The sequence below is a fragment of the Megalobrama amblycephala genome, linkage group LG23 (genome assembly GCF_018812025.1).
Source record: "Megalobrama amblycephala isolate DHTTF-2021 linkage group LG23, ASM1881202v1, whole genome shotgun sequence".
Classification (NCBI taxonomy): domain Eukaryota; kingdom Metazoa; phylum Chordata; class Actinopteri; order Cypriniformes; family Xenocyprididae; genus Megalobrama; species Megalobrama amblycephala.
The window spans coordinates 7,807,904-7,834,984 of record NC_063066.1 but is presented as its reverse complement, the minus strand read 5'-3'; the positions used below and the strand labels follow the sequence as shown (position 1 = coordinate 7,834,984).

The window sequence follows — 27,081 nt, the reverse complement described above, 5'->3', positions numbered from 1 at the left end:
AGTAGACTTCTCTATTCTTTTTTTTATATGCAACCTTTCAGTACATCTCATGCTAATACATAATCAACAACTGAAATGAATAAATAATAATAAAACTTATGCAACAAAACATCCTTAATTACCGCTGCAAAATAGAATAAAATTAGCTTTTAAAAGGCACTGTCAAGTCTACACTAAATTGTTTCCACATTTTCCTCCAACATGATCACTCAAATTAATTAGATAATCTTTTTTAAATAATTAACACATCCCTAAAATGAATCCCAATGTTTTTCCAGTGCAGTCTCTTATCCCTTAAATGACACTTAACGACTAGCTAAAACATTCTAAGACTGAGCTCAACGCACAAAGACTGTTTCCTTCGACCGAAGCAGGTTTTGGGCATGATCAGATGTAAGTATCAAATTACATTCATAATCGGCCTTACAATAGTTAAGTGTATCGATTCCATAGATACCTGCTCCCTCAGAATGAAGGGACAGCAGCTGGTCTGGAGGTCATGCTGTTGAACTCCTGACGTTCATTCTGAGGGGAGGTTTAATTAAAACACAGCTTGGTCGGTGGTAACAAAAGTAAATGCAAGCTGTGTGCTGGGCTCTGAACGATACATTTCCCTCACATTCAGTCTCTTTGGCCCAATCCCTTCCTGTAATGAGCAATAATAACAGTCTGAGAGAAGAGTCATCAAATCAGCCTGAAAATAAACAGGCTTTTGAAACCCCACTCTAAAACCCTCCCACACACAAACATGCATGGCCCTCTGTTGTGAATACAAAGGTTTAAATACCCTAATACAGAGAGAGAGAGAAAGAGAGAGAGGGAAAAAAAAAAAAAAAAAACAATTATGCAACAGCACGCCCTTAATTACTACTAAAAAAAAAGCAGCATAACATTAGCTTTATGGGGGCATCCAGTCCAAACTACATTGTTTCAACAGAATTTCTTCAAAGCACACGGTGATTAAAAATTCATCGCATTAGGATCTACAGCTGATTTCACTGGCAGGAGTATGTGACTTTGGAAGCTGCTAAAAATAGCCAGCCGACACTTTCCATTTATAATAAATGGATAGAGACGCAAACACTAGCACTCCACACACACACGTGCACGCACGCACGCACACACAGGCTCTTTCCAGGGGCTTGCTTTGGAAAGACACCTAATGCCACAAATCAACTTCATTGTTTTAATGCATAGTAAAAAAGTGTTAAATAAAGCTGAAAATAATATATTCTCATACAGTAGAATCATGCATGGGAGTATTACAATACATAAAAACAATTATAAATATATGCATTATTTATAATGCATTACTAATAATTTATTAAAAAGCTATAATAGATGATCTATATTGTTTACCATTATGAATACCTTTTATAATGCATTTTACTTACACATTCAAAAGTTTTAGTTTTGTTTGCAATTAAATTAAGCAAGGATGCATTAAACGGATCAAAAGTGAAAGTAAAGACATTTATAATGTTACTAAATATTTCTATTTAATAAATGTTTTTTTCTCTGTATTCAAAGAATCCTGAAAAATCGCATCATAGATTCAACAACGCACAACTTTTCAACATTGATAATGATATATATATATATGTATGCATTCATGTTAGAAAAGTAGGCATTTCATCAGATTTCTGAGAGCTCTCTTTAACACAGCCAGGCTGCCAGTCACAGGGCCTCGCTGACAGCTGCAATAGCTCAAGTAATGACTGTGGCACCGTGTGCATGCCACCAGTGTCAGCGCTACCCACTGGCAGAGACACAGTCCAGCTGTGCACGTCGCCCGCTGGAGCACAGACCTGTAATAAACTAAGCAGAAATATAGAGATATACTCCACTATCTCAAATTCCCAAGCTTTTATGTGTTTAAATTCAAAACCAACCAGTAATAAATGCACTCAAAAACATTTACTCAGAGCACTCTTCCTTTTTATAATGTCTCTCAGCCTCGGAACATTGGGTTACTGGCCAGACATTTTCAATTCCTGCACAGCAATCACCCTCAACAAGATTGCAGGACATTTAATTGGACTTGGTCTCACGCAAACACACATTTCCAGTCTCAGTCTAACGCTTGCTGAAACAACATTCTCAGACTTGTACACAAAATCTAAGCTCAAGGCAACATGATAATAAGCCAATTATTTAGCGCTTTATTTTAAGGCTAATTGCGAGCTTTGAAACTCCTCTCAGCTGAATGTGTCATCAGATCAAGGCAATGCAAACTATATGACAAACTTGCAAAGAATATGAAATAAGAATAATGATTTGCAAGCCTTTAATATTCAAAGTAGTTATTTTTCGAAATGCGATAAAGACCACTGCATCATAAACACAATAAACTGCATTCGTCAAAGCAGAAAAGTTTTCTCTCGCATAGCTGATTAGAATCTAGAAATATACAGATACTTTCTTCTACATTAAAATTACAGCTTGATTAGGGCATCTATACACAAGAAGGAACAAAATAATTAATAGTTATACTATTATTACCACCACCATCATCATCGCTATTGTCGCTGTTCTGTTGTATAGACGGTAACCTATTTACAATACTAATCAGAGATTATGCTCTTAGATGCTGGCGAAATAAATCTTTCTTTTCTTGCCGTTTCTTTTCAGCAAATGCAAATTTTATGGCAGCTCAGAAGAAAAAGCGAGAACACTAACAGGCTCAATAAACTATTAGTGGTCACCTTGTCTGCACCGAGAGACACTATGATTTCCCCTCTCGTATTTTTGATCTTCTCTCATCCATAATCCTTCTGGCGCGTCGTTCTAGAGCCGTGGTGCTGGCAGTGTTGGAGTGAATTTATTTACAGCGTGGTTAGTCTGCAAATGATTGATGTTGCTGCAGCAAACAGTAAACCAATTAGAGGCATGATGTAATGTCATTTTAAAAGGTTTATAATCGCGTTGCTCCTGAACTTGGGCCCCTGATCAGACGTAATAAAGATTTATAGCAGATCAAAGGAGAGGCTAATGCCATTAACAATAGATTATATTCCAGCAGAAATTACATTAACAACTTTTTTTTCCTCCTCTCCGCTAAATATATCCCCTGGATTGCAGATTTGGACGCGGGGCAAAGTTTGGAGGACTGTGCGGCGTACGGAGCATTAATTACTCCGAACGAGAGCAGCTGTACCAGGACGACTCAGACACACGTTCTGTTCGGTCTGAGCTGTGATATAGTGATGCATGGTGAGGTTCTACACAACCTGAGAAAGTCTAATAATTCACCATAACATAAATCAGTGCTTCATATTTAATGCCCTGGTAGGAAACCAATGCTGTTTGATATCACATTCATTTGTTTTCACCTTGAGCTTCACTGGTCATAAATATAATCTATTCCTACAACAAAATGACCTTTTTAGGGACAACAACTAACACTGTGTCCTAACCAGGTGCAACATGACAAAATGACAAATGATAAACCCCATCTCTTCTATGTTATGGGGCATTCACACAGGCAGGCAGCAAAAGTGAGTTACAGTACATTTACAGTTTATTATTATTATTATTATTATTGTGAATCAAGAAATGAATCAGAACATGAAATGAATTTTTGACAAGCCTGATCCATTTTAAACATCCATTGCTAAAGCAAACCTATGTTTTGCAATATTTATAATTAGCTTTAATTTATATTTAGTTCAATTTTAGTCTTTGTCATTTTAATAAATAAACTTTAATTTTCTGGTAATATACACTGCACATCACCTCATTTCTTAAAGAGTATGAAAATGGTTTGTTTGAAGATTCAGTCTTTTTAAATCTCTCCTTTCCTAGACCCTACTCTGCTCTGATTGGTCAGATGGCCCAGTCTGTTATGATTACAGCGCATGTCAGAAACAAAATGTCTATTACCATATCTGAATTCCAGCTCTGGAACTTCCTCAGCGCTTGATGCACAGTGATACGCACAGTAATGATGGCGTCGGTTCCAGCGCAAGTCCTCATCCTTTGCATCCATTCGCATCACTGAAAACAGCATCTTCACAACATGTCGACAACAAACCAAACTCTTCCAGGCCTCAGCTACAACTACAGCGTTTGAGGGCGGGTGAAAGTAGATGGCGTTCACGGGCAGCCAATGAAGACCATTGGCTGGAATTTTGCAAATGTGTTACATTGTTACGTAGGTACATAACAGGAAGCTGAAGACTCGTTTCCGCAGTTCAGAATCGATTCTTTCTAAGAGGCAACTTTAGTTGTTGTGCACTTTGATATTTAAAACTTTTCAGACCTTTTACATTTACAAACAGCTATATTATTCACTGCAGGAAAAGTAATATAAAAAAGCATAATGGGGCACTTTAACAGTAACAGCACTGTTACTATAACCATATATGTTATTATACCCATTGTAGTAGCTAGCAAAATTGATTGAATAGTCTGAACAGAAAAATTAGATCTGGACGGATACACCACATTCTGAATGTTTGGTCAGAAAACACATTTTCCCTGTGATGAAAGCCAGAGAAATCTAATCATTCATGTTCAGTGGGAGAGGGAAGATATCCAATGTGCTCTCTGGTTTTATTGCAAATTTTGTTGCATTTAGTTAGGACACACCATTATTTTCATAGCAGACAACCCACTGACAATACAGAACACAGTAAATGATTATGTATGATGGGGGCGTCAGCCAATGAGATATGAGTGGGAGGGGCTTACCAGTGGGGGGCTGTGCCCGGAGCAGGTATGAGCTGGGGGAGATTTGGTCCTCTGGGTGGGGCTCCAGCATGGTGTGGGAGGAGCTGCTGTCCAGCAAGGGCACCTGACACTCCCTTATGGTAGGCGGAGCTGAATGGAGGGGGGCGGGTGGGGGAGGAGCAGGAGCAGGGGTAGGAGGCTGGAGGAGGCGGTGGAGGGAGGGAGAGGACGACCTGAGGAATGGACAGAGAAAAGGAGGAGACAAACTTGTTTTGATTATGTGACATGACATATGACAGATTTCAACATACTACAGACAACATGTAAACAGTTTTACAACACTCAGATTACACTGAATCACAAAGCACATAGACAAGTGATATCATGTGATAATGCACCCATTAATGTGATCAACTGTACTTGAATGACAATGTTTAAAGTCAATATGATATGTTTTACAACCCATTTTACTTCCGTAATATAATGTGTTTGCAAGTGAAACCTGATAATACATCTACTGTATCAGCAAATGACTGGATCATGAAAAGTGCATTCAAAATGTGAGTTTGGAGTGGATTATTTTGGACTACTCCCCTCCTGAAACACAATGGAAACCCATTTCTGAAGAAGCTTTTACACCATACGTGAGTACATTATTATGTATCCCAATGGTAATCCTTCTACAAATCTATCATAATTTGCTGTTATTGCCGTAAACTTTATTATATTAACCAGGAAGCTTTCCAAAGGCTACATTACGTTGCCTATAACAGTAGCCTAAAATAACGCACCGGTAGCTACCAGTGGCTATTGGTTAATATTAAATATAAAGGTGTTTCTAAGGCAATGTAAGTTGTCTCATTTTGCTGAATGATTATGAACAACAACAACAAAACAATTCTCTTTAGAACAACCAATGTACCAATACAAATGTGCTCAATAATACCAGAAATGTGTAGTAAGAAAGTAAATAGGGTCAATTTTGATTTCATGTTGACCTTAACCATAACAGTCCCCTGTGATGCGGACGTCGACTAATGAATGTACTTTCTCATAAAAGCAAGCTATGAGGTCACAAACGAAATTTATGGTGCAAGTTATATGCGCTCATGAATGCATACATAAATTATGCGCTCACACCTGTGCATAGATAATGAGGGTAGAAAATGGCATCACACTCACTGTGCATTGACAATGTACAAACAAAATCAAAGCAGCAGAAGTAAATAGTTGGTGTGTTCGTGTACACGTGTGTGCGTTTGTGAGTTATAGAGTGCTTGGACTGCAGAACAGCAGACAGGAAGTGCTGCTCACAGCATTTTTGTCCAGTAAAACTCCACGCTGGGAGCATTGCATGAGTACATTTACACACAAACACATTCTACTTCATCACTGTAATACAGATGTTTCGGATGTGATTTCCCAACAGGATCCTGTAATAGAACCGCATACATACGCTATATGACAATAAAGAGCCTGCAGTTATGAAGTGCATGTAATTTTTCCACTCCAAGCAAATGTATGAGGGAAGCTGGGCAAAGTCATTGGTTTTAGTTTCTGAGTAATTGCCATGACATTGGAGGTAAAATTGCAAAGTTTTTTTTCTTTTCTTTAAAGACGTGTGTGCAGTCACTCCTCATAAATGCGGATGAATTAGGAAGCTATTACCTGCCTTAATTACTCCTGAAAAGACAGCACTGAGGGAAAAGACGGCGCTCGCTACAATCACGCCGTGCTGTTATCGGGCCTGCAGACATCTGAGTGGTGCTCTTTTAAGATTCTTATCAGTAAAACTAAAATGACAACGTATTGACCATCGTTTTAATTGGGATCAAACGAAGCATGTGCACTTTCTGTCTTTCTTAACTTCAAAAAGCCACACGGGTACACAAACAGATTATAACGCACAAACACACAGCTACACTTTCATCTTCCTTTCATCGTATCAACCCCTGACTGCCTGTTAGCAGAAATGGTGGAAAGAGAGAGGGTGAAGAGGTGCTTTTGTGGAAGACCTTGAATGCAGAAAGTGTACTGACTCAACTTCCCTCTTCAAGCACACTCTCATCCTCCCTCTCCCCATGACTCCTTTGTCAGTACAGTATGCGGTCATTCAGGGATATTGAGTCGAGGTTGCTGGCTGTGTTATTGATTTGGTTTAGCGCTGCCCTGTGCCAGAAACACACCTCCATACATAACAACACACAAAACGCAGTGCCCCATTGCACATTGCACTATTACAGGTTTTCATATTAGGTTTTTTTTTTTTTTTTTTTTTTCCTTTTACAAATTTCAGTTTAGTTTACTCTCAGCAATGATTTTGTTACAGTTTGAAGTTTAAAATTGTATTAAATATTAATACAATAATAATTCAAATGTTGTTGTAAGCCTAAAATGAAAAGCAAACAAAAACTATTTATATAAACTATGTTCAAAAGTTTTTGGTCAGTAAGATTTTTTTTATGTTTTTTCAGAGTAGTCTCTTATACTCACCAAGACTGCATTTATTTGATAAAAATACAGTAAAATCAGAAATATTGTGAAATATTATTGCAATCTAAATGAGTTGTTTTCTATTTTAATATATTTTAAAATATAATTTATTCCTGTGATGCAAAGCTGAATTTTCAGCATCATTACTCCAGTCTTCAGTGTCACACGATCCTTCAGAAATCATTCTAATATGCTGATTTGCTGCTCAAGAAATATTTCTTATTATTATCAATGTTGCAAACAGTATTCTTTGGTGAATAGAAAGTTCAAAAGAAAAGCATTTATGCATATACAGCATATACAATGTAAAAGTTGTAGTCTAAATATTATTGAAAAGTGAAACATATACACTGTACAATATTTCTTTTTCTAATTTAATTAGTTATTTCAGTTCAAGGCATTTTAAAACTAATACTATTTAAGTATTAAAAAGACTGCTTGTTAAGCAGACCCCAGAGACATGGGGCAGAGTCCTGTTAAATAATAAATAGTAAGACGAGGACGGAAGGTTATGTTTACTGTCAGCATTTCATAAAAGCATCTATGGCATATGAATCTGAGAACGAGAGAATGGGAGGAGAGAAACAGCAAGAGAGATACAGGGATCTTCACAAATGCACTGAGGAGATGAATAAACACTGAAAAGCTCAGCGAATATGCAGATGAAAGAGCGAGAGGTTAAGTGTGCTGCTGGCTGATTAGCTTGACTTCTAAAGAGATGGATGGAGAATACGGCCATAAAAATAAAGAACGCATATGGGCATCTGAGGACAGAAGTGTAGCTGCAATTCTGTGAAGCTGCAGGAGTGTTCTTGTCAAACAGTAGATATAAGCAGCGTAGATGGACCAACGAATCCTTTTTTTCTGAACAGAAACAGAGAATAATATTTGGTAAGTTTCAATAAATATTTAAAACAGTTCAGCAGCAGAATGTTTATTGTCGTTGCGCTCATTTTAACAAGCACATAATATTCATCACACAAAACCATGACACCATTTTCAATGGACCATTGCCTCAATAATGAGAGTATTTATGGCACTGGACAAGAGAAGCCTTTGTGTGTATACGCCTACAGTATGTGTGTGTGTGTGTGTGTTGGGGGTTATTAAATTTTTAAATCACTTTAATTACAAAAAAAGGAAAAATTGCATTAGGTGGCCAAAAGCAATTATAGGAAACTTAATCTCCTTTGCAATTAGGCTCAGGGGCATTTTTTAACTATTGTAATTTATTTTTGCTACATTTCTATAAAGGTCAGTATAAATTGCTTTGTGTTATTAGAACAAAGGCTCGTTAGAAGGGGGCTGAGGGGGGGCACCTGTTCCTCTAGATGATTCTTCTCCTTTGCCGTCCTTCCTAAATTCCCTTTATCTCTCTGGGAGAAGATGTGCTACTGTAGATCTGCTGGGCTGAAATGTGCATTTGACCTTGAACGTCCCTGGTTTGGCCCTTAGGTGCACTGAAGTTCTTTTTTTTGTTTTTTGTTTTTAAATACCTTCTCCTATCCCAACTCAATGTGCTGAGACAACTTTTGATTTGCTGAAGAATGTTAACTTTGTGGCTTTTTCAAAACATTGCAATGTTAGTTTGAGCTGCTCAGTATAGCAAAATTCAAATTAAATAGGCTGGATAAAATTCAATTTTAATTTAAAAAAACATTTGAAAAAAAAAAAAAAAAAAAAAAAAAAAAAAAATATATATATATATATATATATATATATATATATATATATATATATATATATATATATATAAATAAAAGCAAAAAAAAAGCCCTATTAATTAAATAATAATAATTTTAAAAAAAACTATTTTTAATAATCTATATTACTGTTCAAAACATTTGGGGTCAGTAAGATTTTTTTTTTTTTTTTTTTTTTAATAAATTATGATATTCAGCAAGGATGCATTAAATTGATAAAAAGTTATAGTACAGACCTTTACAATTTTACAAAATATTTCAATTTCTATCAATCAAAGAATCCTGAAAAAGAACTGCATATTATCAAATCAGCATATTAGAATGATTTCTGAAGGATCATGTGACACTGAAGACTGGAGTAATGGCTGCTGGAAATTCAGATTTGCATCACAGGAATAAATTACATTTTTAAAATATATTCAACTATAAAACTGTTCTTTTAAATTATAATACTATTTCACAATATTACAGTTTGTTATTTGTGATCAAAAAGAGGCTTCTTTCAAAAATATTACAAAATGGTTCTGACCCCAAACTTCTTAATGGTATTGTGTATTTCCTGAATCTTTTGTCAACCTGAAATGTTTTGGAAAAACATTTTGCCAAAATGAAAAAAATAAATAAAAATCTATACCCAGGTAAAAGTGTAACCTATCGAACCAACTGTATTTCAATCTCTCACTGGCTTGATTTTATTAAGGTAGCTACAATTAAATATGCCGTCTACTCTGACTGAAGTCTATAAGCATCAATTGCGTGCCTTTTGTTGACAACATGGCTGCTATAGCTAAAAAGAGCTGTCAGCTGTACTTTGGGTTCAGGCTCTCATTATCCAGCGTTTCTTCACCGCTTTTGCTTTTGGCTTCACTCCATTTTGACAAAACTCAATTTGAAAAAGTTTGTGGATAGACTACATGAAGTGCATTGTGACGCTTGGTTTCACACAGCTCATAATTCATAAAGTTTAAGCCTGTCCAGTGCCTTGTTTTATTTTGATTGCTGCTGAGTCTAACTTTTCCATCACTTGTTGGAGCCTCTGGGTAAGTGCGCTCACAAAATTACATTATGTAATGTAATACCATTATGTGAAAATCATTTCGGTAGATTCACGGATTATGGGATGGAAGTAGACATGCCGCTGACTGAGAGGGAAAACTCTCATGAATGTGCTCGTATTCGGTCCGGGTCTAGCTAGCACACGGGCCGCGGCACAGTATCTCTCCACCCATCTGGCCGGTGAGGAGACGGTGAGCCAAAGAGGCCAAAAAGCTCAGGAAGAGACAGCTGGAGCCCAGTCAGATGGAAAGTGACAAATTACCGCCCTAATGAGAGCCATTCATCATTTCTCCCAAACTCTCTCCTTCCCTCTATTTTCATCAACAACGCACCTACACGTTTAGCCCGACCGTCATCCAACACCTGCATTCAACCACGCTGAGGACGGGGAGGAAAAGGAGGCAGATTAGACCTTAGAAAATAAGAAATGCAACACATAGTTTACCTTACAGGTGTGAGAGAGGAAATGAGGAGAACAAAGAAGAGTGGGATAAAAAAGTGATGTGAAGTAACCCAGAGTTAGTAAACCGCATATTATTGTGAGCTCGTTCCACAGAAGACTTTTAAGGCATTAGAAGCACGCTCATGATGTAAAAGCTGTTCCGAAAACTAGGAAATGGAGGACAAAGTGAGATAAATACAAAGTGATTATGAATATAATTAATTCCACGCTTAGCACACAAACTGTATTATTATTTAAATGGATTAAAATCCATTTAAAATTTATCATTTACTTACCTTCCCTCCCCCAGAGCAGAGGGAAAGTCACACAGGTTTGGAACAACATGAGGGAGACGACAAATGATGATTTCATTTTTGGGTGAACTATCACTTTAATGTTGGGATCAGTTGTTGTCTATCCAAATCAGTCCATTTCAGTTTGGATTCTTCCATAGAGTGCCTCCAACTTGGTTTGGAACAGAGTGAATATATAGGGAATGTAAAAGGAAGCTAAGGGGCAGTGACATAGATCTCTCATGAGATCAAGGGCAGGATGCCATCTTATGCCCACTGCCGCTAAAATGGCCGCCCCCGGTCCAGCATCTATCTCTGCTCTATCTAGCTTGTCTGGATTCACAGCGATTGGCTCCATTTTCTCATTCTGATGTTGTGTTGTGTCAAACAGGCTGACAGGATCCTAATCTTTACAACCACTAAGCTCAGTCAGGCCTGTCAAAACACTAACGCCCATTTCACACATCAGCCAATGCTAATGGCAGAGCACTGAGTTTGATAATCGTGCATACACATTAGTACTGGCACAATCCTATTCCCTTCATCCTGGTTTATTCAGCTGCAAATGTCAAAGCATGAAACTTACTTTAAGCTTTCCACAATAAAGTTAGCATTTCTCATCTTAAAAGTGAATTTACATATATGCTTCTCCCCTCAAAAAACCCTTTGATGTTGATGATGAAGCCTGTGTACTCCTTTATAATCCTGCTCATTTTTCTGAGAATAACTCCAGGAAATGCAAGTCAAGTTTGTTTCAGAAGGCCTTTATTAACCCCCCGGAGCCATGTGGAGTACGTTTATGATGGATGATTGTGGATGGAAGCACTTTCTTCAGCTCATACTCGTGACCCCTGTTCACTGCCATTATAAAGCTCGGATGCGTCCGGGTATTTATTAATATATCTCCGATTGTGTTCATTAGAAAGAAGAACGTGCACTTTTAAATATGGTTTTAAATATGGCTGTTTTTCCTACAAAAACTCATTGCTATGCTTCAGAAGGCCTTTATTAACTCCCTGGAGCCGTATGGATTATTTTTATGATGGATGCATGCACCTTTTTGGCTTTAAAATCGTGAGCACCATTCACTACCATTACAAAGCTTGGAAGGTATTTTTTTTAAAAATATAACTCCGATTGTGTTCATCTGAAAGAAGATAGTCATATACAGTACAGTCCAAAAGTTTGGAACCACTAAGAATTTTAATGTTTTTAAAAGAAGTTTCGTCTGCTCACCAAGGCTACATTTATTTAATTAAAAATACAGTAAAAAACAGTAATATTGTGAAATATTATTACAATTTAAAATAACAAAGTAATTTATTCCTGTGATGGCAAAGCTGAATTTTCAGCATCATTACTCCAGTCTTCAGTGTCACATGATCCTTCAGAAATCATTCTAATATGCTGATCTGCTGCTCAAGAAACATTTAATGTGTACAATTGTACAAAATATTTGTGTACAATATTTTTTTTCAGGATTCTTTGATGAATAGAAAGTTCAAAAGAACAGTGTTTATCTGAAATCTAATCTTTTGTAACATTATAAATGTCTTTACTGCCACTTTTGATTGATTTAATGCATCCTTGCTGAATAAAAGTATTCATTTCTTTAATTTCTTTTCAAAAAAAATAAAAATAAAAATTCTTACTGACCCCAAACTTTTGAACGGTAGTGTATAATGCTACAGAAGCTTTGTATTTCAGATAAATGCTGTTCTTTTGAACTTTCTATTCATCAAGGAATCCTGAAAAAAAAAAGTACACAACTGTTTTCAACATTGAAAATAATCATAAATGTTTATTGAGCAGCAAATCAGCATATTAGAATGATCTCTGAGGATCATGTGACACTGAAGACTGGAGTAACGATGCTGAAAATTCAGCTTTGCATCACAGGAATAAATTACTTTGTCAAATATATTTAAATAGTACACAGTTATTTTAATTTGTAATAATATTTCACAATATTACTGTTTTTTACTGTATTTTTAATTAAATAAATGTAGCCTTGGTGAGCAGACGAAACTTCTTTTAAAAACATTAAAAATCTTAGTGGTTCCACATTTTTGGACTGTTATGTACACCTAGGATGGCTTGAGGGTGAGAAAATCATATGATAATTTTCATTTTTGGGTGAACTATCCCTTTAAAGCAATAAGCTTAAACATCTCTGAGTAAACTACAGCTTTAAATATGCTTTTGTTTGTTTCCTTTTTAACAAGTCAGCATCCTAAATGCTCTGTAATGATAGCAATTCATCATCTATTTAACGCTATGCTTATTTACTGTTCGGGCCAAGTACTGCAGCACTTTACGCAGGACACTGAACTTTGATTCACGATCACTGACTAAAACCCGTCCTCCACCGACCGCAGGTGTCAGTGTGTCCTGCTCCTCCAGGCCATGATGGTATGACCACGTGCACTGAGGAAAAAAATCCAGTGTAGCTATGCAAACGCGCATTCATAAACTCATTGTCAATTATGCTCAGGCCTCTGTCCGCTCTCTGAACGTCATTTCCATATAAATTACATCCGTGTTGTCTTTGTGGATTGATGACACTGTTATGGATTCCATACACTTTACCTTATGGAAGAGAGGAGGATTAAATAACCTCCATCACTCAACAGCCCCACCTGTGAGCCCACAGTTACATGTACTTATTCAGCCTAAAAAAAAAAAAAAATCTGCTTAATATTTTAACTGGAACAATGATTTTTGGCCTTGCAAAACATTGCATCATGAAAAATATTAGCAAAATATAACAAACAGGACAACCATCTGTGTCCTTGTTCAGCGCAATCAAGGTCCTCTAACCCAGACATTCACCACTCATAGTGTTTTTAGCAGCAATTCACAGAAAAAAAAAAAAAAATCACTGTACTTACCGAAATACAAATGTTGAATTTGTTGACTTCTTTATTAAAGATTTTCTAAATAGTTAGTTTCATACCTACACTGTAAAAATAACCAAAATATTTTTATTTATTTATTTTTTTAAAGCAGAAAAAACTTGCAGACCACAAATATTGATGACTCATCCTGCACTACACAGATTTCTGCCCAATCAAATGCACAAATAATATGGTCGCGCCCCCTAATACCACCTGTAACCAATTAGCTACTTCTAAATTATGGTTCAAGACAAGCCTTTTGGCTGTTTAGAAAGACGAAAGTGCCTATGATGTATCCCTCTTAACACTTCCTGTTTCAGATGGAAATACATCAAAAAAGGAAAAAAAAACTGCACTCATCAAGAGATTTCACAGGTGTTTAATGCAGCAAAGACGCAGAGCATTTATACGAGAGCGATATTGCTATAAAGCATGTACACACCAACACTTGTCGTTTTACTCCCAGAACAAGTCCTACAATATTCATAAACAGCTTTTTGCCATCCACACACATCCCTGAGAAATGCTACACTTGTTTATTTAGAAGGCTAGACAAAAAAACACCGCATTAAAAAGTAATATCTACTCTGACATTGTGACGACACGGCATCAACCTCATTCGCCCCGTGAAAAATAAACTTTTTTTTCTGCTGATGCACACTCTAGCATTTTGCTCAAGGTAGAAGTTCACAAGAGGATGAGCTGACACACAGGCAGAAGCTTCAGAGCCGAACTGAAGAGTGGAGTAGCTGATATAAGGCGGTGACATCATAAAGTTGCTGGGGTAAGTGCAGAAGTGATGTCACTGCCTCTTAGCATCCTCGTCACTGTCAGCTGTCTTGCCTAGGATGAACTTTACATCTGTTTCTGGAGACTGCAGAGCTCTGCTCTAAATCACAACCTGAGTCTGTAGCCTTAACTCTTCATCCAAAGGGTCAGTGCTAAAAAAACTTTATATGCATTTCCTGAACGTGCTTTCAAGCCAGTCAGAGGGAACGAAAGAAAAATGTTAACGTTTTTACTTAGGTTTTCAAGCTTTTGGCTCATTACATGAAATGGCACATTAAATCAACACACAATGTGGCCTCTGTGCCACGTTTTAAAAAACTCCACTTTTACAAACAAGTCTCCATGTATCTAGATTCTGTTCCATTTTGTTGTGCTGCATTTAGCCGAACACGATAAAGATTAAGAATGAGTAAAAAAGGGGTCTTGTAAATGTCTTTACTTTTGAAATATTTCCATAGTAAAGGATGCTAATAGAGGAAAAATACTTACTGAGTAAGGATGTTAATAACAATGGTAGATAATTAAATATTCTTAAATAAATGTAAGAAAGCAAAGACTAAGAACAATACAGTATACAAACAAATAGAAGAAAGGAGACCAACCGTACCTAAAGGCTGGAATATTCCACATGGCTTTTAAAATATGAACAGATTTGAAAACAGTTGGCATCATAGTGTTTGCAGACTTTGTAAATGGTTACTGAGGAAAAAAAACTGGGCATCATACTGTACATCAAACAACTGCGGGTCACACACTATCAGACATTCAAGTCTTTGCAAACACAACAAACTCACACAGAAACACATGCCACATTGCTAGGAGATGCGTAACAAATAAAAACAACATGTGTTCCAAGATCGCCTCAAAATATTAAATATGTTTGATATCCTCGACTGGACAGATTCATTGTCTGAAGCTAAAAAATTGTCTGTGCCTGTAATACACTGCACGATTTTCTGCCAAATCTGACTGCCCAAAATCTGTAGACTGGCTCTTACTTTTGGCAGCTATGGCCAAATCTTCCAAAAGTCGTGTAATGCGTTCTAGCCTTAAATGGATAGTTCATTCTAAAATTACAATTAAGTCATCATTTACTCACTCTGGTGTTGTTCTAATGCAGTATGCCCTTCTTTCTTTTTCAGACCACAAAAGGAGAAATTTAAAAAACGTCCCCGCTTATGCTTATACTTATAATGGCAGTAAATAGCGCCCAGCATCAAGCTTTTAAAAAAGATGCCAAGTATCACAGAATGGTCTCATACAACACGTGTCATATATTCCAAGAGTTCTGGGTGTAAACAAACCCAAATTTAATGTATTATTTAATGAAATTCCTGACCTTGGCCAGTGGTGTTTCGTGCACGGCTGTGCAATAGCTTCTTGTTGCGACAAACACAACAGATATATTCACCTCAGAGAAGAAAGTACATGGATTTGAATTCATGTTGCATTTTTATTAATCTTGATTTCTCACAACTTATGTGCTTTTTCTGTGCAAGTCAGAGTGAAGTGCTGCGCTAATAGAGTGTCATGAACATGCACATAAGATCAAGGGCCAAGGTCAGGGTTTTTCGTTAAACAATACATTAAACTCCGGTTTGTTTTTCACCAAAACTCATCTTATACCCCTTGATGCTGGTCGCTGTTCACTGTCATTATATGGACGAGTGCGAGGGACATTTCTTAAAAATTCTCCCTTTGCGGTCCAAAAAGAAAGGACATACGGCATTAGAATAACACCAGGGTGAGTGAATGATGACTTCATTTTCATTTTAGTGTGAACTATCCTTTTAAGTTTGGAAATATCACTATGACATCATCACTGTCTGGTTTGAAAGGCAAACATTTTATTAACATAAACCAAATGAGATTCTCTGTCTATTTAGATTTCTTATCACGTTAGCACACATCAAAATGAAATCATCCACAAAACAAAGTATGAATGGAGTCATGCACAGCAGGTTCTCCTAATTCATATCAGCTGTTCGGTGTGAAAGTATATGAATTGCTAATTATATTCCAGCCGACTCTCTTTGATGTCTGTGACTCTGATAGAAGCAAGTCTATTTTTAGCACTGTTAGAAAGAAATAAAGCACAGGAAAAACTTCTGTCTTCCCATTCTCCCCTCTCCCTACCTCCAAACCCTGTCGTTTTATCTCTTTAACCCTCCTCCAGCTCCTCGATTGTGCGGTCTTTTTGAAAACTTGCACTGAAGATCAAAGTTTTTGGAAAAAAAAAAAATAATAGTAATAATAATAATAAATCCTCTTTCTTCTCAAGATAACAAACTTCCTCCAAAATCACTTTGCCACTAAATCACAACTATCACAGTTGTCTTTTTGGATCACGTGCTTCTGAGCACACTCGTCTTTTTCACATTTTTGCACTCATTCACTCACTCATGTCTCACTTCAGACTTGTGAAGTGTTTCTTCACCCTCATGCAACATTTAGCATAATGTGATAAACTAATCTATTTTGTAGCTGAATTTGTTCAAGGACACAGCAAATTTGTGTATTTAAGATGACCGCCCGGTTAACAGATATTTAAGAGTTATAAAATAATGACAATAATAATAATAATAATAATAATTTAAAACATATATAATTACATATGTATACATTTATCTTCATAATTGTATTTTATTATTATTATTATTAAGTAAGTATAAAGAAGTATATTATGTAACCGCCAACATACAGTACTACAAGTCTGTTATCAACAAAAGGAACACATGAACAAAGAAAGACAATTCACGAAAGATTTTGAATGTGTAACCCCTCCTGTTTGAACCACCTGCTCTAAGCGGGACTCGAACCCGGGTCTGCCATCATAGGAGTCGGGCACTCTAACAAGTCAGTCGCTAGAGCACCTCATGAGATCCGGGAAGTGAGGTTTGCACGCACAGCTCTTACCAGCCTACGTCCGTTACACTCACCCCCCTAAACCTCACTCCCATCCAGGTCACGACACCAATGTAACTCCTCCTGTTCGAACCGCCCACTCTAAGCGGGACTCAAACCCGGGTACGGGAGTCGGGCTCTCTAACAAGGAGGCTAAAGACCGCAGTCTGTAGCGTCAGTCGCAAGAGCGCCTCTTGAGATCAGCTCGTACTGGCCTACGTCCTTTACAAATGCATGTTCTGAATGTTTTTCAATGTTATCCCATATTGATTTATTATGATGTTACAGTACTAAATTGATAAAAACTACACCACTCTAAAAATGCTGGGTTGTTTCAACCCATGTTTGGGTACAAATATGGACAAACCCAACCGTTTGTTTAATTTTTTAAATAAATATTTAAACCCAACAGTTGGGTTTGTTCATATTTGACCCAAACATGGGTTAAAACAAACCAGCATTTTTAGAGTGATATGGTTGTTATAATTGTTAAGGCCATGTCTTTCCATACATTTCTTATGTGTAAACAACAAACGCAAATGCAAAGTATTTATAGGCATGACAGGGTCGTGTGTGAGAGTCATAGTGTGGTGTTTTTCTCTCTCTCTCTCTCTCTCTCACACACACGCACACACACAGAGAGGCTGTGGTTTGGAGTGCTACTATGAGGTAAATTCATCAGCCCTTTGCATCAGCTGACCCTGAGGAGAAAGTGTGTCCCTAAAGTGTTTGTATGAACCCTAAACACCTGATGCAATCGCTCCTGTGTTCTACCTGACATTACATCACACACACACTTACTGTACAGCCATAAACGATGACATCAAACAAATGGTACAGGGAGTTCTGAATGAATCATAATCGACACACCTCGCTCTTTCTCTCTCATTCTTTACAAAATCATTTAAGATGAAGGAGAGTCTGTGCTTTCTATGAGTTGAAAATGAGATTTTTAATTACTGCATGACCTGGGGTATATTAGCAACATATTAATGTGCGTCATTAACCCAGTGGTAACTAACCCCGTCAGCTCATTAACTACATGTGATTGGACCTGAGTGAGCACAGGCGAAGCTCCAGCTCTCATCACAACCACCTGTGATGACAGCACACATCCGCTAATTAGAGAACTTTGAATATGCGCATGCTGTTATCTTGTGGTCAGAGGAGCAAAAACAAGGTCTTGTGAAACGAGAGGATGAAACTTAATCTACACCAAAAAAAAAAAAAAAAAAAATACTGTTTTTAGACAATAATTATGTTTAATCATACAGCATTGCAAAAGAGAAACGTGATATTTGCCATAATATGTTTCACGAATAATGTAAAATTACCTGTAAACAATACTTACAACAGCAGAAAATGCAGTATATACATTTTAATATGGAAATATTTAGTAACACTTTTTTAATGAAACCAATAAACCCTACCGTTCAAAAGTTTTAAATGTTTTTGAAATAAGTCTCTTAAGCTCAGCAAAGCTGCATTTATTTGATCAAAACACAATAAAACAGTAATATTGTCAAAATATTATTACAATAAAAAAGTTATCTTTTTAAATATATTTTAAAATGTAATTTATTCCTGTGATGTCAAAGCTCAGTTTTCAGCATCATTACTCCAGTCTTCAGTGTCACATGATCCTTCAGAAATCATTCTAATATGCTGATTTGCTTCTCAATTCCTTATTATTATCAATTTAAATAGAATTGTTCTGTAACATCATTAATGTCTTTACTGTCACTTTTGATCAATTTAATGTGTCCTTGCTGAATATATATGCATATATATATATATATATATATATATATATATATATATATATATATAACATGACATTTTGTGGTAAGGCATTAAAAATATGTTTGTAATGATGAATCATATTTACAGGCTTAACAGAAAGTGTTTTTAAATATTGTATTTCCAGCTTCATGCATCCTTATAAATCCATTTAAGCATCTAATATAGATAATGTGATCTAATTTAGATAATTTATTGTCTAATAATGCAAAGAAGTCTGTGCTAAACACACAAACAGATAACTGTTCTATACGCTGCATGAGGTTCTAAACAAACACAGGTTCATATGGATGCCTGTGCACGCACACACTCATGCTCTCTCTCTCTCTCTCTCTCTCTACACACACACACACACACACACACACACACACATCGTGAACAGATGGCTGTGTACATTAGTAGATAGGGTGCTTAATAAATGCACCTGCACACCTGATCTCTCTACAATATATTGAGTCATTCTGAACAGCTTTCATGTCAGAATAAACACACACAAGACCGTATTTGACCTTGCGAAAGCCAAACAGGGCACAACTTAATAGTCTCCCACAATTCTACCTCACAAACTCACTCTCCAACCAACCCCACAATCAATACATTCACAGAGTGTTTCACCAAAATTAATGCTGTGGCCATATAGAAACGATCCTATAGTCTGACACCAAATCTAAAGTAAAAAAGTCTCTCACCTTCTCCTGTCTCCATACTGCAGCAGTCAGCTTTATTCCACCCGTCCATGACAGGAGGACAACATGTCTGTCAGAATGTCTGTCTCATTGATTCATTTATACTAGGAGACACACTTACAGTCTCACTGTGCTGCCGTCAGTGTCTCCCTTCCACAGAGACTTCAGCTAAGAGTGAGGAGCTAAAGGAAACTCTCTCTTCTCTCTCTCTCTCTCTCTGTACCTCCTCCTCTCCTCCCTCCCCCTCTCTTGGGTCCAGTTCCTGCATGTTGCTGCCATTAGTAAAGGGTCTCTGTAGGGCCAGGTGGATGCTTTTTATCTACGTTTGGACACATCGTGTTTGCGAGGACTTTTCGCGTGCATCCAGGGGTTTTCATAGGGACCTTCTTATCTTGGCTTTTTTGCAAGCTCAACATCTTCTTATTTTCACATTAGGCTACTTCTTCCCGTGCGCCTCCATCCATCTCTCTGAGGAGGGAAGTTGTGAAGACAAGCATCACTTTCACACCCGGCTATGTCCTGATGTAGCAGGCACGGCTACGAAAGCACTTAAGAGGGCCATTCTTTGAGGGCTTACGAGGTATAAACACCATACATTAACCAGAGTGCTTTAAATGAGTGCAAGGCCTAAGTGAAGACGAGACGGACAATAATGTCTTCGATATTCACCACAAAAGCTCTTCAGGTTTATTCCGCCTAGTCTCAGCCTCAGACAGCACACCCACTGACCTCCCACAGTACATCGACTGGTCGCCTGATGCATACTGAACATAAATTTGAATGCACTTTCTTGATTTGGCAAGTTCTAATTTGATTGGCTGGCTTGATCTGCCTGGAAACTGAGTCATTTGCAATGTACCAGGTTGATAAAATGAGTGCTTTTGAACTACTGGATTCAACAAGGTTTGTCAAAGTTAGTGGAAAATAAGATGCAAGAGAGCCAAATGACAAGTCTGTATAATATTATGGTGCTGATATATGGCTTATTCATGAAGTTACACGGTTGCTAAGGTGCTATAAATGGTTGCTAGGGCATGGCTAAACAGTTAGCAGGTTAAACTAACTGATTGCATGACTGCCCAGATCTAAAAAGCCAAACTCATTTGTTTCTATAATGTTCTGATTCATTTGTATCCCTCTCATCTATTTTTTAATAGTCTATGGTGTGGTTGCTATGGTGCTGAAACTGGTTGCTAGGGTGTGGCTATGAAGATTTTGGGTCATTACATATTTTCTGCTTGATAAGATGAGTCAAATGAGTGAGAAAGAGAGAGAGAGAGAGAGAGAGAGAGAGAGAAAGGGTTCTAAGGCCCTGTGTGTTTGTGTGTGAAAATTCATGAAAATTACGTCAATGTTAAGTCTATGGAATTTTTTAGCCAGCTTTTTTGTCTGCTGTGCCAACATTGTAGGTTCGATTGCTTAGAAAAGTCAGAGCACACCTCTTCTCAATGAGCCGGTCGATTTGACGCCTCATGAGTAGCATGCCAAAGTTTTGTGTGGAATAAAAATAATAAGTATACAAGATAACAATAGTGATGCTTTGCCTTTGGCAAGCACCACTAATAACAATAATATGTTGAAACAAAAACAAGAGTTTTTTTATTTTGTTTTGTTTTTTGTCCATGCTTATGACATAAGTGTAACTGGAAATGTAGCTGAAACTGCTCTATAGTCAAATACATTGACAAAAAAATTCACCAGGTTCTACATTCACAGTCACAAAAACTGAATTTTGGATAATAGAATATTGTAGGCTAGTATCATCTATCAGCTAACACAAACAGACTTTAAATCTTGCATATCATGTGACTTTTCACCATATTTGCCAAAGACTGCCATACTACTATTTCAATTACAGTATTTTTTTTTTTTTTTTTTTTTTTTTTTTTTTTTCACGCTGGTCTATTATTATTGTATCACTCATTTCAGATAAACCCTCCACTAAACAGCATATAAAAACAAAACAAGCTGTGGTTGTTCGCTTATGTCAGTCAGACACCCTCTTCCTATCTAAGTGGGTGTTTCTTGGCCAGAATAAGCTGCAATGTGGACCAGACCTCATGCTGTTCAGTCATGCTCTTTCTAAAACACATTCAGCCTCACATTGACTCCGAAGCGAGTCATCCTAACAGAGAAGGAAGTTGTTTTTCAAATCAACTCACATGATGATGATATTCAGCTAGGGAGGGTCTGAGGAGAAAGAGAGCTTTCTCAGCCTCTCGGTGCACAAGGGTAACGGAATGACAGGATCTTGACATCTTTCCAGGGCTTGCCAAACATCTCCCCCCATGCGCCCACATCTCTGCATCCTTCATTGTGCGTAAGTGTGTTTGGGCATGCATGTGTATGTACTGAATAAGGAGGGGGCACTTAATTGGCATTCCCTTGTGCGAGGCTGGCAGTATAAAACCAGTGGGATGCCTCCACCTTCATTAGGTTGCGCTGATGATCCAGCTGCACGTTGCAGAACAGGCGTTTTACGCCCCATCTCTTTTGCTCTTTCCCCTTTTGTTCTCGTTCTCCTTGCATTTAATTTTTCGATGTGCGCCTCAAAGCATACATATAACTCTATATAAGAGAACAATAACTCTGCCAGCGGGTGCAGTCAGCCAAAAGTTGCTTCCAGCTAAATCAACAAAGGGACTTATACTGTACACTTCACCGCCTCCTCTTCCCACCTCAGCCCCCTTTGCTCGCATCTTCCGCTCCCCGTGCCAGAATTCCAGCACCCAGCTGGAGGAAACATAGAAAAATGTGTCCAATTATGATACAGCATGCCCAAACTCTGCTAATTAGCGCTAATTCAGTGACAAATGGATTCTTCTTTGAATAGTCCTCCACTCGGGCTCAGCTGTATTCACCACAGCAATATGCAGAATGCCTTAAAGTGGCTTATAATGAAACTATGAGCTGCATCTCAATACGGCAAAGTCAGTTCAGACCGAGCCAGTTTGCGAAAACAGACCCCGCTTCCATAGTACCGCCGCTGGAAACGAGAAAGATAAGACTAGGGACAAATCTGAGAATAACAAGACAGGTGGACAAAGAGGAAAAGAGAGTGAGATGAAGGCCATCTCAGGAGTTTTGGGACATTTAAAGCTATGAATAGAATAATCTCCAGATTCCTATCTGCAAAGAGCACGACTACATTTCTCTAGTTGGCACTGGATTTAATTGAGAGTGACAGATAGCGGTCAGGACATCACTGGGATGCGATTCCAGCAAGGCTCCAGTAATAGACTTTCATCTGCCCTGGACCAGTTCACATAAACATGGCTGGTTCCCCTCATGTGCTCGGTAACACATCTGCTCAATGGAGGAAATGGACGGGTAGTTCGGTGTTGATAGACAATCACGCTGCGCGAGTCAGTGGGAGAGTGGATTGGATGGCGGGATGCGCACACGCTAATTACTGTCTGACACGACGGCAAATACAAATGAAGCTGAAATTGAGCTCCCTTGTTTGCGAGCAACTTAATCGCAACCCTTCACACACGACTGTGATGACAAAAGCTACACGCACTCAAAGTTAATAAACTAGTTTTAAATGAAGCGCTGAGGAAGACGCAAACAAGATTTTGAGGTAAACAAGGTCTGTGCAGACCGAACCAGCTGCCAGTGTTGAGGAAGCTACATTAAAAACTGTAGCTTGTTCAGTTAAGCATAATTTGAAATACTTAAACTATAGTCAAGCTACTGCTTTGAAGAAGTAGTTATCTCTACTACAAGCTAAAAACAAAAAAAAAGTTATGACTACATTAATGTTACTTACAGGGTATAATATGCTTTATAAATAAAAATAAATCTATAACTATGCAATCATATACTATATAATTTAAGAAGATCTGTAATTTTGCTGGCACAAAAACAACGTGTGAGTGCTTTTGAATGAATGAACAATTAGGTTAAGAGTATCAAAACCGAACAGAAAAAACTTGGTTACACTATTTTAGGATGACATACTGAGTAATATTAATAAACTACATGTTACGGTTTAGGGTTATTACTATAACACGTACATGTGGTAGGGTGTAACTATGTCACCTTAAAATAAAGTGTTACCAAAAATCATCTCTATTCACATAGCAAAAACAGTGCAGGGACTTGAATCGGTAAATAATTGTTCTGTTCTGATTCACTAGAATTAATCATATTTTCTAATGCCACTTATGAGAAGGATTATTTTGGATGAACCAAATCACTAGAAAGAAGCAGAATTTCCAATGCAACATATGAGATTTAGGCTGAACTGATATATTAGAATGAAGCAGACTTTCCAATGCTACTAATGTACCTTCACAGAAAAAGTAGCAAACAAAGTGTGAGGGGGAAAAAAGTTGCAATGCACCTGTGGAAAACTATAACTTTCTTCTCAGTTCTTGCTTCTTTTATCTCTCATTCCGTCTGCATCTTTCCTTTCCTCCGTCATGCTGATGTAGATCATGTTCTCTTTTCTCCATAATCTCTTTCAGTCTCTTTCTCTCTTCCATCAACATTAGTCGCCGTAATACTCTAATACTGCTCCTAATGACAGTCAATACTGATATCATTATGAGGGGAATGGACATGAGGATGGGAGAGGTGGATGTATTCCCATGCGTCTCTCGTTTTGCGCCTCTCTCTCTCTCTCTCTCTCTCTCTCTCTGTAGAGGATGCAATCACAATCGGGTAGCACCCAGCTCTGTGCAGAAAGGGAGCCAAGCAGAAAATTGTTTGGGACATTGTGATGAGAAAGAGACTTTTTTTACATTTACATTTTTAATGCAAGAAAAAGATGGTCTAAGTTTTGCATTTGATTATACAATGTTCATAAAACACGCATCTGGCTCCCTCATTACGCCGGCCGTATGGCCCCGTCCTACCGTCTGCGTCTTTAATCAGGGCGTTTGGAAGCAGAGCAGTCACAGCGATTCCGCCAGACATCTCAATGTATGCCTGCAGGCCGGCATACGCAAACAACCCACGGCCTCTATTTCAGTTCGGTCACTATATGGGACTTTGGTGTGAGAGAATGGGAAACAATCAGAGCAGAAAAGAGACGTGTTATCTACACACATACAGACAGACACACACGAACGGCCACCATATATATGTCAGCGCTATCGTCAGACGCTCCTGTCTCTGGCTGACTGCAGGAAGCGGTTCTGCGCCAAGCTCCGGTCTCTCTGCGGATACGCCGAGAGGAACCGTGCCGACACTGACGTTAATTAACCTCGCAGGGCCTCGTGAAGAATTAAAACACTAATTAATAAAGTAAACAATGCAGATAGATGCACACAGGCAGATTTCATTGAGTCCACTAGTGGATGTCTATACTCGGTTAAGTTGCGATTAAATTGCGATAAGTAGCGACAGATCTGTTCTTCCGTATTGTAAGGTAAATCTGAGTGAAATTAATCAAAAGAAAAAAAGTAAGGTGGGAACTTAAGGTAAGGTTCTGTTCATCGGTTCACCCAAGAATGACATTTCTGTCATCATTTACTCACCCAGAAATTGTTGCACACCTGTTGAATTTCTTTGTTCTGTGGAAATTAAAAGCAGATATTTTGAAGAATGTTGGTAACCAAACCAAAGTTTTTGTTCCCCATTGACTTCCATAATATTTCCTATTATGGACGTAAATGGGGACCAGCAACTCTTTCTTCATCATTCTTCAAAATATCTGCTTTTGTCTTCAACAGAACAAAGAAACTCATACAGGTTTAGAACAACTTGAGGGTGAGTATATGATGACAGAATTTTCATTTTTGGGTGAACTATCCCTTTAACTGAATGGAAACAGATCTGAATGCAAGCTTACAGTCAACTGTAAGAAAGGAGAGGGGTTTAAGTGGATGAAATGATTGGCAAGACAAGAGAGAAGTCTGTCATTTCAACGGAAGATCGAGTTTTGATGAAAAATTCCAAACTCAAAAAATAAATTAATTAATTAATTGATTATTAATGAAACATGCACGGATGAAACATTCGCTGGTCTAGCTGGTCTCCCAGTGTAGTCAAGCTAGTGTTACCTGGTTTTGCCAGTCAGCCAGCTTGTCTCCCAGCCTGAACTACTGACAAGTGCCCAAAACCCCTCAAAAACCATCACACATAGGCTGGTTTAATTATCTGAATCAGCCTTTCTTGACTAGATATTTGGTTTATTATTATAGATTTACATTATTATTATTGATTATTGTTGTTGTTATACAAACACATCTGAATTGAATATACTGAGCCATGCAGAAGATGCCAGTCCAAATGCCAGTCCCCCCCCCCCATCCCCACAAAAATAAAAAATGTAAAAAATAAAAATAAAAGATGTACTGTACAGCACACTTTCTATTTTTTGCTAGAGTACAGGCCATATAACCCTCCTCTCCACCATCTTCACCTCCTCAGGTTCTCTCAGCCTTCATTTCCCTTTCTCTTTTATCCCATCTGTCCTCTCCTCCATCTGCTTTCCCTTCTCGTTTCCTCTCCGTCTGCTTTTGTCCTCTGTACCGTTTCCTATCCTTGCGAGGTGCAGGCGCCATCATAGGAACCTGATCAGCACTATATCAGCTCCCTCTCACACCGAGGCACACGCTGTGAAAAACGCACACACAGATTCAATGCCTTGTTTCAGCACTCCCTCCTCTCTTTTCCTCACCTTACAAAAGAGACAAGCACTGTAGGAAAGGTCACATAATTAGCGCACAAGCTAACGCTCAAACATCCTCTTAAAACACACGCACACACTCACACACACACAAAGATAGACTCGACTCTTAGGGTTGCATCGTATCTCTGGATTCATGAGTTTATGTGATCTGAAAACACAGATCGTCATGTTTTGTCTCCCTCAGCACGGAGAGTGATTTTCCGTACACAGTACAGCTGAGCTAATCTCTCTCGGTTTCCCTTTCTTCAATGTTTTCTGCTCTCTCCCTCTCTTGGCTCTTCTTGCTGAGCTTCTTGTTTCCCCTTTACGCGGGTTGAGGGATATTTTGTGCTTACTGACTCACTGCCTTTCTGCTGAGATCTAAGGCAGCGTTTCTGTGCCGCGGTCTCCCGCCGTGAACCGCAGCCCCTCTCATTGTGAACAATTTCCCAACCGTGACTCACCCAGGCTCACATCCATCCATGCCCTGACTCCACAGCTCCACGCTTAATATCTCGCCAGCTGTTTTGATGGCGCGTGCCGCCTCTAAAAGAGCTCCATTTTACATACAGTGGATGAATGGGAGTCATTAGCCATGCTAAGCTAATGGAGGAGAACTCATCCTGTCCTCTGCTGAGTTAATAGCCTGGGCGTCTTTTACAGAGAGAGGGCCAGAGTCTCTCTCAGGACCCATACGGCTTAATGAACTATAACCCCCCGCGCCT

General features: G+C 38.1%; 1 protein-coding gene across 1 annotated transcript in view; it reads right to left on the bottom strand.

The window, feature by feature from the left end:
* Positions 1-27,081, bottom strand: part of tenm2a (teneurin transmembrane protein 2a) — a 333,490-nt gene that overhangs the window by 96,195 nt on the left and 210,214 nt on the right. Inside the window, 2 exon segments of the mRNA XM_048175813.1 lie at positions 4,693-4,860; positions 4,863-4,904. Coding sequence (XP_048031770.1) covers positions 4,693-4,860; positions 4,863-4,904 — 210 coding nt within the window.